General features: G+C 37.2%; 1 protein-coding gene across 50 annotated transcripts in view; it reads right to left on the bottom strand.

The window, feature by feature from the left end:
* The window catches only part of ANKS1B (ankyrin repeat and sterile alpha motif domain containing 1B), a 1062966-nt gene that overhangs the window by 877334 nt on the left and 169029 nt on the right, over window positions 1-16603 (bottom strand). For all 50 annotated transcript variants that reach the window (XR_014804254.1, XR_014804264.1, XR_014804263.1 and 47 more), the window contains 2 exons: window positions 14913-15069; window positions 8854-9150 (listed from right to left, as the gene is read on the bottom strand). Coding sequence is in view for 26 of the 50 variants with exons in the window: in XM_084957460.1 (XP_084813586.1) it covers window positions 8854-9150; window positions 14913-15069 (454 nt within the window). In the remaining 24 variants the exon portion in view is untranslated. The remainder of the gene's footprint in view (window positions 1-8853; window positions 9151-14912; window positions 15070-16603) is intronic.

The following is a 16603-nucleotide window of genomic DNA, read 5'->3' as shown; positions in this document are numbered from 1 at the left end:
TCCAAGCCACAACAGTGACAACACTAGATCCTTTACCACTGGGCCACCAGGGAACTCATCTCCTATTTAACTAGGGACTTCTGGCCATTGTCTTTATCTTTCTTGTCTTCCTTCACTTCTGTCTCAGAGGAAGCATCCATATCCCTCCTTAAAGCTAATCCTCCATCTACACTCTATACCATTTTTCTGCTTCTTGAATTTTGCTCATGAAATAGCTCATCGTTTCTCTTACATCTTCAATATCAGTCTCTTCATTGGATCCTTCTACTCTCCATAAAAATATACACCTTTTCAGTATCTACCAAAAAAAAAAAAAAAGAAAAGAAACTTCCAGTGAACCTGCTATGACTTTTTCAAGCTTTTATCCCATATCTTACTTTTCTTTACTCCATACTTTATTAAATATCATCTTCCCTTTTGCAAGCAAAAATTTTGTCTATTTTGTTATTGCTATATCCTCTGGCACATGGTAGGCAATTCCCCAGCACAGAGCAGGCACTCCATAAATACATGGCAATGTATGAATTCATTATACGTAATTGTACAGTCTTGTATTCTTGTAATTTCGTCTCTACAGACTTCTTTTCCAGAAACTCCCTGAATTTTTTTTTTTTTTGTCTTTTTGTCTTTTCTAGGGCCGCACCCATGGCATATGGAGGTTCCCGGGCTAGGGGTCAAATTGGAGCTACAGCTGCTGGCCTATGCCACAGCCACAGCAACTCGGGATCCAAGCTGCATCTGTGACCTACACCACAGCTCACAGCAACACCAGATCCCCAACCCACTGAGCGAGGCCAGGGATCAAACCCGCAACCTCATGGTTCCTAGTTGGATTCGTTAACCACTGCGCCACAACGGGAACTCCTTTTTTGTTTTTTTTTTTTTTGCTTTTTTAGGGACACACATGCAGCATATAAAAGGTCCCAGGCTAGGGGTTAAACTGGAGCTACAACTGCCAGCCACAGCCATAGCCACAGCCACGCAGGATATGAGCCACATCAGTGACCTACACCACAGCTCACAGCAATGCCAGATACTTAACCCACTGAGCGAGGCCAAGGATCAAACCCATATCCTCATGGATATTAGTCAGGTTCATTACTGCTGAGCCACAATGGGAACTCCTCCCTAATTATCTTTTATTCAGTTTCTCTCTCCCTTTAGACTCTTTCTTGTAAACCCATCTGTCCTCCATGGCTTCATCTTTCACTTCTCTGAGAGAGTAACATGTAAGTGGCACATCCTAAGAGAGATTTCTCCAACCCTTCATTCTCAACCACAAGAACCAGTCTGTTTCCAGCATAGCACTTACTGCAACTTGTAATTTTTATTATACACTTATCTGCTGTCTTCATGACCAGGCTCTCAACTCTGTGAGAGCAGGGAACAAGTTTTCTTGTTGGAATGGTATGTGACTGGTACCTGAGAAGGCTGGAGGGGATGTGGTGTCCTAATAGGGAAGCTGGGTCTCAGCTAAGGGGAAGGAAAAAGAGTTGCTGGGGTAGCAAATGAGACAGGTCGGGGAAGCCTCCCTATTTACGGTGATATTTGAGCAGATACCTAAAGAAAGTATAGGAGGAAGTCATGCAGGTTATAAGACGAAGGTCTTGAGGCAGGAACATACACAACATGTTCCAGCAAGAGCAATGAGACCACTGTGGCCGAAGCTAAGTGGAAAATGGCAAAAAAAGTAGCAGGAGGAAACTTCAGAGAGACAGTGGGACCAGGTCAAATAAAACCTTGTCAACCACTGTAAGGAGCTGGCTTTTGCGTGCAGTGAAATGGAACACCACTGAAGGTTTTTGAGCAGAAAAGTGATATAACATGATTTAGTTTAATGAGAGCACTTCTAGCTGCTTTGTTGAAAATAGACTGAAGGAGTCTATTATGGGCTGAATGTTTATGTTCCCCCAAAATTTATATTTTGAAGCCTTAAACCCCAATGTAACTGTATTTGGTGGTAGGGCCTTTACCGAAGTAATTAAGGTTAACTGAGGTCATAAAGGTGGAAGCCCAGTTGGATAGGATTAGTGTCCTTATAAGAGGAAGGGGAAACATCAGAGAACACTCTCCTTCTCTCTCCATCTGTGCACAGAAGAAAGGCCCTGTGAGGACACAGAGAGAAGGCAGCCACCTACTCGCTCTTAGCAAGAACCAAATTGGCCAGAACCTTAATCTCGGACTTTCTAGCCTTCAGAACCACCGTAAAATTAACTTGTGCAGTTAATAATATTTTGTTACAGTAGCCCAAGTGGACTAATACAGAGACAAAGAAAGAAGCAGGGAAACCAGTTAGGAGCAAGAGAGAACCAAGACTTGGCCCTGGTGGTAGTAAGGAAAGGAATAAAAGTTATGAAATGCTAGATAACAGTTTGAGCACAAAGCCAATAGGATTTGATGAGGAACTAAATGTAAAATGTTAAAGAAACCATAACGTTTTGAGGCCAAAAAACTAGGACAGTGCTCCCATTGCTGAAATGGGACAGACTGGAAGATGGGCAAATTTGGGGATGTAGGGTTATGAAGGCTAAATATTCAGTTTTTTAAATACTGAGTTTGGATTCCCATTAGCATCCAAAAGATGGGTCCGAAAGACATTTAATTTTTTTTTTTTTACAGGACTGCACCCAGGGCATGTGAAGGCTCCCAGGCTAGGGGTTGAATTGGAGCTACAGCTGCCGGCCTACACCACAGCTACAGCAACACAGGATCTAATGTGCATCTGTGACCTACACCAAAGCTCACAGCAATGCTGGATCCCTAAAGCACTGAGCAAGGCCAGGGATCAAACCCACATCCTCATGGATACTAGTTGGATTCATTTCCGCTATGCCACAATGGGAACTCCTGACAGACATTTAATTTAGAGTTCAGGGTAAGGTCTGGGATGAATAAGCAAACTTTTATTGTTAGGTAAAGATGTCATTTGAAGCCAAGAGACTGGATGAGGTCGACTAGGAAGTAAGTGTAAATAGTGAAGAAAAGAGGTTTGAGTAACTGGAAAACTCTGATGTGTACAGACCAGGAAGGTGAGAACAGTTAGCCATGGATTGGGGATGTGAGAGATTACACTATTGGCCACTCCTATTTTATGCCCTCTGCCATATTACATTGCATCCCTTTCCACTTATATGGGTGGAGTATATATCCCTGCCCATTGATCTGGAGCTTGATTTGAGACTTGCTTTAGCCAATGGATGACTGTGAACATGATGCAAGCAGAGGCCCAAAATGTACTTGTATGGTTGGGCTTAGGCCATGCCTGGCTAGTCCCAGGAGGAAGATAATAAACACAAGGAGCAGAGCTGCCCAGACTAACTTATAGCATGAAGCAAAGCTTCCCCAGCTGACCTACAAACTTATGAATGAGAAAAATGCGAGTGCTTATTAATGTCTGAGTTTTCTGTGCATACTGTACAGCAGTATTGTGGCAACAGCTAACAGGCAGTAATGAGAGTTATAGGGTTACCATGTAAAAGTTTACTGGGTAGGAATGAAAATGAAGGCTGGCTCGGGAGAGAGGGGTATGACTCTACGAAAGAGGACAGAAAACAAAAAACTTAATTCTTGCAATTGCTAAAGATAACAGGCTCTTGGAGCTGGCAGATTTATCTACCTGCATTGCTGAACAGCAGGTATTCAAGAGTTTCAGTTCCACCTTAAGTAAGACTGAGAAGGAGCAGCTACTTAACTAAATGAGAACCAAGAGAGTGTGGTATCTCAGATGTCTAATAAAAAGTGTTTCAAAGAGGAGGGAGGAGTTCCCATCGTGGTGCAGTGGAATCGAATCTGACTAGGAACCATAAGGTTGTGGGTTCAATTCCTGCCCTTTCTCTGTGGGTTAAGGATTCGGCATTGCTGTGAGCTGCAGTATAGGTCACAGATGTGGCTCAGATCTGGTGTGTGGTGTAGGTATAGGCGGCAGCTCTGATTAGACCCCTAGCCTAGGAACCTCCATATGCCGCAGGAACAGGCCTAGAAAAGGCAAAAAAAAAAAAAAAAAAAAAAAAAAAGAGGAGGGAGAAATCAACTTTGTTAATGCTGATGATAAGTCAAGTGAAATGATGATTAATAACTGGCTACGGATCTAATAATATGGCAGTCATCAGTTACCTTCACCAAAGGGAAAACAAAGAATTTTAATAGAGTGATAGAGCTGGAATGGTTTCAAGAGCAAATGAAGGAAAGAAATTTGATACAATGAGTAAAAACAAGTCTTCATAAATTCGTTGCCATAAAGAGGATCAGAGAAAGGAGACGACAGCTAGAGGGAAATCTGGGTTCAAAGGAGAGGAGTTTTTTAAAAGATGGGATATCTTACAACATCTTTTTGTCCTTACGGAAACGATGCAGTGAAGAAGGGAAAACTTTCTGTATTAAAGAGGGAATATTCGCCAGAGCAATGTATCCCAAGTAGATAAGAAGGGGTAGAAGCCAGTGTGTAAGTATAGAAGTTAGCCTCAGATATAAACTTAGAAAGTTAATTTAAAGCACCAGGAAGGAAAGCACATACACATACATTTGTTGGCAAATGTGATGGTGCGAATGTGCCATTGCTTGTTATCTCTGTGAAATAAAAGCAAAGTCACGATCACAGATGGATGACAGGGAAGGAAGTGCTGAAGTTTGGGGAAGAGCGGAGAAATTTTAAAATAATCAACTAGGGAAGTAGAAGAGTTAAATGGATTATTAAAATGTAATCTCTCTATTTAGGCACATATTTCGCCTGCCACCATTAGCACTTTGAGAGCAAAAACTCTACCTCACTCAGCTTTGCACCTTAACAGCTCCTAACATAGAAACTTGTACTCTTTACTATTAATTTTCTGTGATTTTATTTTCATTTCCTTTTATGTTCATATAAAATCCAATTGGCTTAATGTTATGCTAGTGCTTTAAGTCTTTGAGTTTTAGTAAGAGGAACGTATGCAATTGAGGCACTGGCATAATATGACATGATCACTACCGAGTTACTCAAAATCAGGTTTGAAATCCATGGAAGTTACTAATTTCAAAAGAATCTTGCCAATTAAACCTTTTTTTTTTTTTTTAGGGCTGCACCCGTGGCATAAGGAAGTTCCCAAGCTAGGGGTTGAACTGGAGCTGCAGCTGCTGGCCTATGCCACAGCCACAGCAATGCAGGATCTGAGCCGTGTCTGTGACCTACACCACAGCTCACAGCGAGGCCATGGATCAAACCCACATCCTCATGGGTACTAGTCAGATTCATTTCTGCAGTACCACAATGGAAACTCCCAATTAAACCCTTTTTTTTTAATATCTTAATTAAATTCATTCAAAGAGGAATAATTTAATTATTTAATTTAATAATTAAATGTAATATTTTAATGCTCTTTATTAAGAAATCATTTAATACTAAAGGATTTATAAGTAAATATATACTATGAAATTCACCCAAATAGGGATTATTTTTGCTCACTAGCTGAAATAAATGTTATAATTCAAAATATCTCAGAGAGAATTAAAGTGGAAAACAAAATTTCTATAAAAAATACTAACATGAATGCTGCATTTTAAAATATTTGCAATTAAAAGACAATATCCTCTAAACCCATCTCTAAATTTTGAAGAATTATTCATAATAGCTTGAATGTAACTGAAGTCTAAAAGGATTTAACAAACAGGATTATCTTATTTTTTCAAATGAGATAACTTTTAATACTGCTAGCTCCCAACTGGTTAACAAATCAATGAATATTAAAATCACTGAAACTGTTCAAAGTTACTAACTGGTATTGTTCACTCTCAGCCAGTTAGAATAACAACAAATTTCTACTTCAAATTTAATATTAAAAAACTGGGTAGTGAATCATGGGAAAACTATATGACAGTTAATTTGAATAACATAATAAAATTAAATATTCACAGAAAAAGGGCAATGAAACACCCCCTAAATGTTTTCTATGAGCAAAGTAATAGTAATAAAAGAAAAAACATCAGCTCAGGCTAACTATAACTAATGGAAGAATCAAGTCATTGAGATACAGAAATATGCTGTCAGTTCTACTTTCTGGAAACCTTCAAGTTGAAATCATAGAGTGAGCACCAGTGAAAGAGGTATAGCAACCAAAACATTGCCCATTCTCCACAGGTAGCTGCCCCAGTGCTTCTGATTAAGTGTCACAGTAGTCTGAACATACTGTGTCCCTTTCAACTAATACATAAGTAAATAAACCCAAATGCTGTTGGGGGACCAAGTGTAAAATCTAAGGGAATGAATCTGGCAATGATATGAGGGTAGAGACTGGTTGGAACCTTTGAAGGTATATATCCCACCTAAAAGTATTCAGGAGTTCCCATCGTAGCTCAGCAGTTAACAAACCCAACTAGCATCCATGAGGACGAGGGTTCAATCCCTAGCCTCACTCAGTGGGTTAAGGATCTGGTGTTGCCGTGAGCTGTGGTGTAGGTTGAAGGTGTGGCTCAGATCCCTCATTGCTGTGGCTCTGGCATAGGCCAGCAGCTACAGCTCCAATTCCACCCCTAGCCTGGGAACCTCCATATGCTGTGGGTGCAGCCCTAAAGGACAAAAAGACAAAATAAATAAATAAAAATTAAAAAAAAAACTATTCATAATTCAACATTTTAAAACACTCCATTAGCCAAATAATGCACATCTGCAAGCTAAATCACACCTAAAATTCAAAGTCCTTTTAGACTTTCAAAGTATTCTTCAAATGTCACTCTACTAATATCTTCCCAAATTCTCCCTCTTAAAATCTACATTTTCATCACCTATGTCTTCATAGAACTTGGTCCTAGCACTTATTTTAATATGTCATATACAGGAGTTAACTCTTCCAAGTTGTTGTGTCCTCCAATAAATTTTGGGCAGAGACATTTTTTTTTCAATTCTCCAAAAGCACAAAATTCAGTGTTTTGCATAAAAAGATATACCATATACATTTACAAAACTGAACTTTCCTTTCTAGTCATGTCGTCTAGTACAAAACATAAAAAGATCCTTGCTATGGACATAAAGTGAGTTACTAATCTCAGTCATAGTGAAAGTTACTGGTTATAGTGCAGTCTACGCAATAAAGTGTAGAGATATTCCATAAGTGTTTTGAAAGCAATAAATCTAGACTGGAGAAATCGAACATTGAGACAATAAACATATAGTTTATAATCAAATATACTTTAAGAAAGCAACTTTGTTAGTCACCTACAATAAATAGTACCAAATCATACTTTGATACCCCTCTGAGAGCAAAGGGTTTTTTTGTCTGTTTTTAATACAAGAGCTAGAGGATTACCTTGTGGCACAGTGGGTTAAGGATCTGACATTGTCACTGCAGTAGCTCAGGTCACTGCTGTGGTGCAGGTTCAATCCCTGGCCTGGGAACCTCCACATTCTCAAAATTTTTTTTAAATAAAATAATTTTTAAATTCAGAAAAAGTAAAAATAATAGGGCTAGAAAAAAATTCTTGTGCTTATTTTCAAAACTGCCAAAGCAGAACAAAAAAAAAAATTAGAAAAGATTTACAAATATCTAAACAACTAAATAATCTAAGCAAAGGTCTAAGGAAAATTCTGATTTAGGGTATCATCCTGAAACCTAGGATTGTAAGCCTAAGATTTTTAAAACCTAAAAAAACCCCTAGAAACATAGGATTCAACCTCCCTCCCTTGGAACCATATCACTGCCATGTGAATGAGCCCAAGGTGACCTGCTAGATCATGAAAGACAGATGGCTGTCTCACCCACTACCCTAGGTAATATTCAGACATTCCCTGAAGCAGAACCACTTAACTGATTTACAATTGATGCCAGACACATGAGCGAACCTAGGGAAGACAGAAGATCTACCCATCTTCTGTCTTCACCAACACCAGAATTATAAACTAAATAAAGAGTTACTGCGTTAGGCTGTTAAGTGTTGGGATAGTTTGTTATACATCAACAGCTTATTTATCAATACATGGGGGAAGAAAAGTCAAAATCTGACAGAAACCAAAAGGTCTCTGGAAGGTAAGTATGCTGCCAGGGACTCAGAGGCCAAAAAACAGTCATCAAAGGAGAAAACTGTTTTAAAAAAGAGGAAGAATAAAAGAAAAGAAAAGCTAATCTTGGAATTGGGGCTAACTTGAGACAGATAATAAAAGTGAGTTGCTTTTCCCAGTGGGGAAACAAAATCTATCCAAAGGTTATCTGTCCTTCAAAGCTCAACTCAAAATCACACCTCTACAATAAATTTTTTTCTTATTGCCCTTAGGCACAGTGATCCTTCCTTTATTAGACATGTACAAACAGTACACTATTGTGGAAAGAGGCCTGGACTTTAATCAGCAAGTCTAAATTCACATTCTGGGTTTATCAGCTATATGCCCTTAGGCAAGTGCCCTAAGTCTTTGAATCTGATTCCTCAGCTCTGAAATGGAATTTAATAGCTCTCACTCCCACAGGATGGTTGTGAGATTTGGATTCTAAATGTGTCAACATATTAAACACAAAGTACATAGGCAAAAGTGTTAAAGTGACTTTTGTTTGTTTCATTCATTCACTCATTCATTCCGTTTTGACTGAATTCCTGAATGTCAGGCTGTGTGCTAAACACTAGGAGAAAGTAAATAATTACTAAGGAGACCACGCACAACTGCCATGTAGTAATAATTTTTCATGTGTATCCCCTCAAATTAAAATGAGGTTAGAGATTGTGCCTTCTATCTCTTCATATTTCCCAACAGTTTGTCATGGTACCTTGAATTCAGCAGCTCAAAAATACATACGGACAATTTGATTAAAAAATGGTAAGATTTCTTAACATGTGTATCTCAAACCAAAGTAAGACCATCATTGCTTTTTGGAGCATAGCTAAAAGAATACTCACTTGACAGCTCACATCCATTCCTGCTTCCAGCAGCACCTCAACGACTGCTTTGTGACCATTGCGAGCAGCAAGGTGCAGCGGGGTGTGCTTTCGGGTATTGCAGCTCATTAAGTTGGGGTGTGCACTGATGATCATTTTGACCACTCTCAGCCGTCCATAGAGGGCTGCCAGATCCAGAGGAGTTTCCAGCTTGCTGTTCCTAATGGTAGGATCGGTGAGCTCTTCTAGGAGAACAGCAACTACTTCCGAGTGTCCGTACTGAGCTGCACAGTGTAGGGCAGTTTCGTTTTCATTGTTCTGGTAAAACAAAGACAGAAAGTACAAGTTTTCAGAAATTCAATCCGTTATCAAAATCTAAGTAAAGGAATTTAAACCTGAGCTGCTTTGAAAATGTAAGTTTAAGATTTATCTGTTTTAAAAAGTATTCCTAATAGAATGTTATATTTGGTAATAATATCACTTATTACACCCAAAAATCACATTTTATTGTTACCACTTCAATAGGAAAAATCACTTTTCCCTACATTATATACTCCAGCTTCTAAGAGTGATAAATGATTCAGCCATGTTAGTCAATAGCCCTGCTGGGCCCAGATGGTCAGTGTTGTCTTGCACTGTGCATCATGCCTCAGTGGCATTTGTTAATGAGAGAGATTAATAACAATTTTAACATATTTTAACAGACTGGTTTTCCAAAAGATAGTTGAGATGGTAAATTCTATGATGATGAAAGATGTATAGCTTCCCAAATGGTTTCATTTTATCTTCCATTTAAGTACAAATCATCACTTCTTTTGCAAAGAGAATAAGGACATACTGGCTCTAAGATTAAAACATACCTTACTGAAATATAATCATGGATTGAGACAGACCTCTACCCATATCCAGACAACTTACAAGGAGTATCACAGTGTTACACATGTAGTTTACAAGTTTCAGGTGAAAATCAGTGAGCTTTTCCCAGAAATTAAGCAGAATGAAAAATGTCAAAACGGAGAATACCGATCCCAGTGGCAAGGCAGATGGACCTTTCAGACCATATGTGCAGATGGTGTAGGTATATGCAGTGTGACTATGTCAGGAAGTGGAAGGGTCAATCAGGAAAAATGTGAAGGAAATTTTAGTAACAAAAACGCAATGTCCTGATCGAGGGTTCTAGAGAGCAAGGGGTGGGGGTGGGGTGTCAGCATCACAGCTAATACTAAGTGCCAGGCACAGCTGCATTTCATATAGGTTTACTCAGTCCTCATTATGAGATAAATATCATTACCACTATCCCTATTTTACAGATGAGGAAACTGAGGTATTAAGTAGCTGAATAGGTGGCCTTTAATTATACCACTTTATACAACCATTTAGGATTAGGGCCGGCATTTGAACCTAAGTCGCCTAGAACCAAAGTTGGAATTTTTAATACATCTTCCATGATAACAACTATTACTACTACCATTTGCTGACCGTCTAAACACTTTACATATATTGTCTCCTTTAACTCTTACGAATGATCCTACGAGACTGATATTAACATCTACACTGCATGGATGAGGAAACTGAAGTACAAAAAGGTTGTATTATCTGTGCAAGCAGAATCAGAATCCTTTGGAATCTGTTTCTGTCAGAATCCAAACTCACTTATGCTCTTTCCACTGTACCACACTGCCATGAGTTTCTGCATTGCCAAAGAAGAAAAAGAGGAAATTAGTGATCTGAAAGCAGAATTTCCATCGATTTTGCCCCAAAGAACACCAAATGACTTGGAATAGGAAGTAGTTGCTTAGGTAGCTGTTCTAAGGGTTCAAACACAAACAAATCTTATTGTTCTAGAAAGTAACTGAGCCTTGGTCTAGATGATAAAACAATGAAGATAAGTTGAGAGTAGAGAGATTTGAAAACTTAAAAAGAGGAGTGATGGGGTGATGGGGGGGTGGGGGGTGAGAAGCATAGGAAAGGCTTCTTACTACTTTACTTTTCAAAACAAGTATCAGGAGGGGTCATCTGAAGGCCCCTAGAGGAAAAACCTGGAAACAGACAACAAAAAGTTAAGATCTGAGGAGTTTCTTCTGTGGCACCTCAAGTTAAGGACCCTGTGCATCGTCTCCGTAGAGGCCCAGCACAGTGAGTTTAAGGATCTAGCTGAAGCTCAGATTTTATCACTGGCCCAGGAACTTCTATATGCCAAAGATGCAGCCAAAAAAGAAAAAGAAAAAAAGGTTAAGATCTAGTAGATGGGGAATTTAGCTGGAGGTATTGTCTCTTCCACCATTCTGAGGGAGTCATTCCTTTCCTTAGTTTAAATGTCCTACCATGGTTTTCTTCTTCACAGAGACTGACAACATAGAGGTTTATACTCCCTGATTTTATTCTGTGGCCAAGTTTTACAAACCTGATTTAAAAATCACTCTTATTACTTTAAACCATGAAAATGTGATATAGAAATATGCCTCCAGACCAGAGCAAATTTCCCATTGGCTGAAAAGAGATTCAATCTCATTTTTTAAAGTATGTCACCTCTTTGAGGAAAAGAAAAGTGAATTATGAAATAATTCCTCAAAGACCTCTTTACCCTTGCAAAGGCCTTAGCATAGAAACTTATTATAAGTGCAACTACTCTTCTACTAACTCCAATTATCACTCTTCTACTAACTCCAATTATCACTGTTCAGATATCAAGAAAAAAATTACTTCAATCATTTAAGACTTACTCAGGAGAAAATGTTTGTAGAGATTATCCATAATACCTGACACATACTTGGATTGTCACATCCGTTAGGACCACATGGTACCTTTAGAAAAAGTATGGTTGTATACTCACGTCCACACTCACTAGTGGTCAAAAAAATCTAACTTGAAATAAATAGGCTATGATAAAGTACTAATTAACAATTGCTAGTACATTGACACAAAACATTCTCAAATAGTTTTGAATTCCTTCTTTTTTCAACCAAATGGACACTTCCAGGCAATTGGTGGCAGTACGAAACTGGCTAACAAAAGCTATTTACCAAAGATCTTACTTCAAAGTAAAACTAATGGAAACTATGTAACACTAATTGGAATTGGGTTTTGGTGAATGGCAAGGGAATATACTTATGAGATAAGGCTCCTCTGGTTTTTGCCCTAACATTAAAATAAAGAGGAAAAGAGGAAGAGAAGGTGAAATGCATGAATATGAAGAGAAATAAAAATTGAAACCATATATAACATCAGAAAAAAGGAAGCAATAAACCAGTTGACAAAAGACAGGAAGACTGTGGCAATTATAAAAACCATAATCAGGGCAGATTCCATTTTGTTTTCAAAATTATGTCACCCTATATTGACCACTAATTCTAGGGCAGAATACAATGGTGACCCAGGCTGATGGGTTAACAAGCACTTTCTAGCAAGTGAACCACACTCTCTGAACCCATCTTACTGTAAAATTAGAATATTACCTTCCCTATAACCTTAGAATATAACTTATAAACCAAAAAAGATAACATATAGGAAAATTCCTCATATAACTTTAAATATCAAAAAAAATTTTAATAAAATTTTTTTCTGTTTTTTAAGTTCTATAGTATCATTTCTATTAGAGTCCACATATTAGTTATCTCACATGATATTTGTCTTTCTCTGACTTACTTCACTTAGCCATAAAAAAAGGCATGAAATAATGACAGTCACACCAACATGGATGGATCCAGAAATTATTATACTAAGCAAAACAAGAATTATTTTTAAAGAACACTATATTAGAAATCAAAGATTACATTCAGAAATCAGAAATGTAATCTTGACAATTATGCATAATTTTAACATTATAACATGGTGCATAGCAATGCTATCATGAGCAAGTTACTTAATCTCTCTAAGGTGGTTTCCCCATATATAAAGTAGGAACAATAATTAATACCTATCTCATCAGGCTGCGGTAGAGCTTAGAAAGATGATGGAGGTGCAAAAGGCTGCACAATGCCTGGCATATGGTAAACACTCCCTAAGTGATAGGATTTATGATGACAATGCCAGTATGCTATCATGGAAGGCTCTGGAAATACAGAGACCTGAGTCCGAGTCTCAGTTAAAGTCAATCAGTAATGTGTGGTGTTAAATGAGTTACTTAGCTTTACTGAGCCTGATTTCTCCTCTATAAAATGGAAGTGCTAAAACCACTTCAGAGGATTGTGAGAATTAATTAAATAACATACCGAAGGTAAAAATGCTTAGCACAGTGCCTGGTTCTCATAAGTCTCATAAATGTTCATTACCATTTTCATTCCTGCCCTCTATTGCTTAAATACATAAAACTTTATAATCGATTAGCACACTTCTGTCCCATTCAAAGGAAAAAAAGAAAAAAAGCTAAAATCAAAATTTACCTATGAAAATAAAATTCCTACATCAGAAACTTTTAGAAGAAATGATATTGAATGAAAGAACTATATCACCAATAAAGGGATATATACATAATAACGAACAAAAAAATACAAAAAGCCGAATATTAAAAGATCTCAAGAACTTTCAACTTGTTTCCAACAGAAACCACAACATAAAGTAATAGAAGAGAAAAAGAATTCTAAAGTCCAATACTCAGAAAAGAAAAAAAAAACAAAAAAACTTTTTTTTTAAGAGTTCCATCAGGTTAATGATTCAACGTTGTCAGAATTGAAGAGCCCCGCTGTGGTTCAGGTTCAATCCCTGGCCCAGGAACTTCCTTCTGTATACCGTGTACATGGCCAAAACAAAACTTTGAAAAAATATTTTAATTGATCCATTTAACATCACAGAAGAAACGTGTTTCTCTTTAAAAAACCCCCCATTATAGTTACATGCCATTTAAAATCTTCAGCTTTCAAATATAAATTAATTCTAGGTGGGGTTTTTTTCTTATTTTTATGTCATTTTAAAAATCTTTTATTTGTAGAAGCTAACATTCCCTTGTTTAACCTTGGATTGTTTATCCATCTTATTTCAGGTTTGCTTTGAGGCATTCAGACGGTTTTAAGAATAACCACCAGATGGCTCATCCCACAAATGATCTTTTAACTTGGTTTCCTGAGGAATAGATAGCATTCTCATAAATTTCCTTTTAGCATGATATGCTGGTAAAGACAGCCATATCTGTCATTTTTTTGAAGATTAAATTCATGACTCCAATCTCATAAAAAATATTCTGCACTTTGTAGCCTATAAACATAGACATTTTATTAATAGGACACTTTTCCAATTAATAAAACATTTTTCCTGATTAGTTCTTTACACAACTGCATTTTGATGCGATGTGAGGGAAAAAATGTATTTTTCTTCCATTTGCTGTTTACAGCTAGCAAATGTTACTTTTTATTCTTTAATCTGAATTTCAGTCAAAGATTTGCAAAGTCTGTACCCATTTGAACAATATTCTAATTGTACTTAATTAGATGTGTTTGCCCTAGAGTAACCTACTTGCATTGATATTGGACAACTGCCAACCTGCAGCTTAATGCCATGTTTGTAATTCAATTTTTGGACTGCATGCTGTTTTTCAAATATAGTTTTACAAAATGGGAACAGTAGGGGGCATGCAGAGCTCAAGATGTTTGTTATCATACTGTACCAGGGGTCTGTATTTTGCTTGCTGGAATCTGTGGTCTTCTTATTTAGAATACTGAAAATGGCATATTTTTAAAATATATCCATTAAATAGGTATTACGTACTTACAAATATTTAGACTTTAATCAGTATCATCCTGCTGCTATGTTTTACTCAACTTATTCTGGGCATATGTGCATATAAATACATACAGGAAATATTTAATTTAATACGTGACTAGCAACAGTATACATTGTACTTTGCATTTTAACTCACAAAATTATATTTAATGTGAAAGTGTTACATAAATGACAAAGCATTTTGCAAATAATAGCTGTCATCATTGTTTTAGCATTTAAAATTTTATTTAAAAAGTCTAATTCACATTATAAAAGACAGAACAAATTTACATTTGGAACTTTGAAATAATCAAACTGTCCCTGTGGTTTTGCCTTCACAAAACTCTAGAAAAATTATAGCATGAGCAAATATTTGACAAATGCACCTGTTCATTGACTCTGGAATGTGATGGTCCATGATGAATAAGAATCTTCACAATTTCCACATCTCCTTTCCAGGCAGCCAGGTGAATAGGAAAATAACCTTTGTTGTCTGCTACATTTGTTGATGCCTCATATTGAAGCAGTTTGAGAACTATGTCCCTAGGAAGGAAAAAAACCAAAAGAATATAACAGAAAAGAAAACATGCTGAATAATACAGATTTTATTAAAGAGATATAAAAGTATACTAGATATTGGCCGGCAATTGAGAGATATCTTTCAAGGTACTGAGACAAAAAATATTTAAGTTTAAGAATTTGCCTATTGAATATACGGCTATTTTACTTAACTGGAACAAACCACCACTATACACACACAGAGCAGTGACTAACCCATAAAACCACTAAAAAGAATTAATCTGGGCAAATATTACCTAATTTTGTTAACTGAATGAATGAAGTAAAAAAATTTAAAAGGATACCTCTTCTCATCTTTTTTTTTCTTTTTGTCTTTTGCGGGCCGCACCCCACTGCATATAGGGGTTCCCATTCTAGGGGTCCAAACGGAGCTGTATTCACCGGCCTACGCCACAGCCACAGCAACGCGGGATCCGAGCCGCGACTGCGATCTACACCACAGCTCATGGCAACGCCGGATCCTTAACCCACTGAGTTCCTGCAACCTCATGGTTCCTAGTCGGGCTTGTTAACCACTGAGCCACGACGGGAACTCCCTCTTCTCATCTTTTTTAAAAAGGGAGTATTTCCAGATAACCTGTATCTGAGATTTAGTCTAAAGGAAGAGTTGAGTTGCAAGCAAACTCCCTGTTTACAAAAGTTATCTTACCACCAAGAGACATTTGAGGAGTTTATACATCATTCCTATAGAGAATGGGAATAAGGGACTGAAAGTTCATATTAAAGAGAAGGCAGTAGTAGGAAAGGGACCCTGCAGTGTAAGGTCGAGGTTGGAAAAATAACCATGGCACAAAAACACTTTGACCGCATGTTGTTTATACTCGCGCAATCTTTTGCCTTCCTCCTCAAGCTTAAGAAATGATTTCAAGAGGGAAATTCACTTATGAGACAAGTTCTACCACTGATGCAATTTCTAATGGTAAGACTTCTGAAAAAATAAAAATAAATCTCATTTTATGATTTCTTTTCCAAAAACAGTACTATTTTATAAGATCTGAATTTAAAGGACTTGGATTTCCCAGCTATGCGAACTATCTAATGCTATGACCCCTAGAGTATTATTTAGTCTCACTTTTCTTTTTCTTTCCTGTAGAAAATATAATAATAATAATAATAATAATAATAATAATAATGCCTGTTGCTCAAGATGTAAGAACATTAAAAGAGACTATAAAAGAGAAGACACTAATAAATAGTAAGCACTCTACAAAAATGAGTTCATGCCCCAAGTAAAAATAAAATCCTTTCAAAATAAAAATGCTTCCTTCAAATCACCTTTGGAAAAAATAGTCTGCAAATCAGAAAGAAACTTAAAGTTTGTCCAATTCCTATGTCTCTTCTCATCTCTCTTCAGCCTCATAAGAATTATTATACAAGGTCTTCTATATGAGATAAATAATTTGTAAAGAAGTAAAAAGGACTTAATGCTTAAGAATAACAAAAGCAGGAGTTCCTGTTGTGGCTCATTGGTTAACGAATCCGACTAAGAACCATGAGG

This window comes from Sus scrofa, chromosome 5 (genome assembly GCF_054392235.1).
Source record: "Sus scrofa isolate SSC_HxYL_T2T_F1_AM1 chromosome 5, Sscrofa_HxYL_maternal_Yorkshire_Landrace_v2.0, whole genome shotgun sequence".
NCBI lineage: Eukaryota > Metazoa > Chordata > Mammalia > Artiodactyla > Suidae > Sus > Sus scrofa.
Note: the sequence above shows the minus strand (reverse complement) of the source record. Positions and strands in the feature narration are given on the sequence as shown.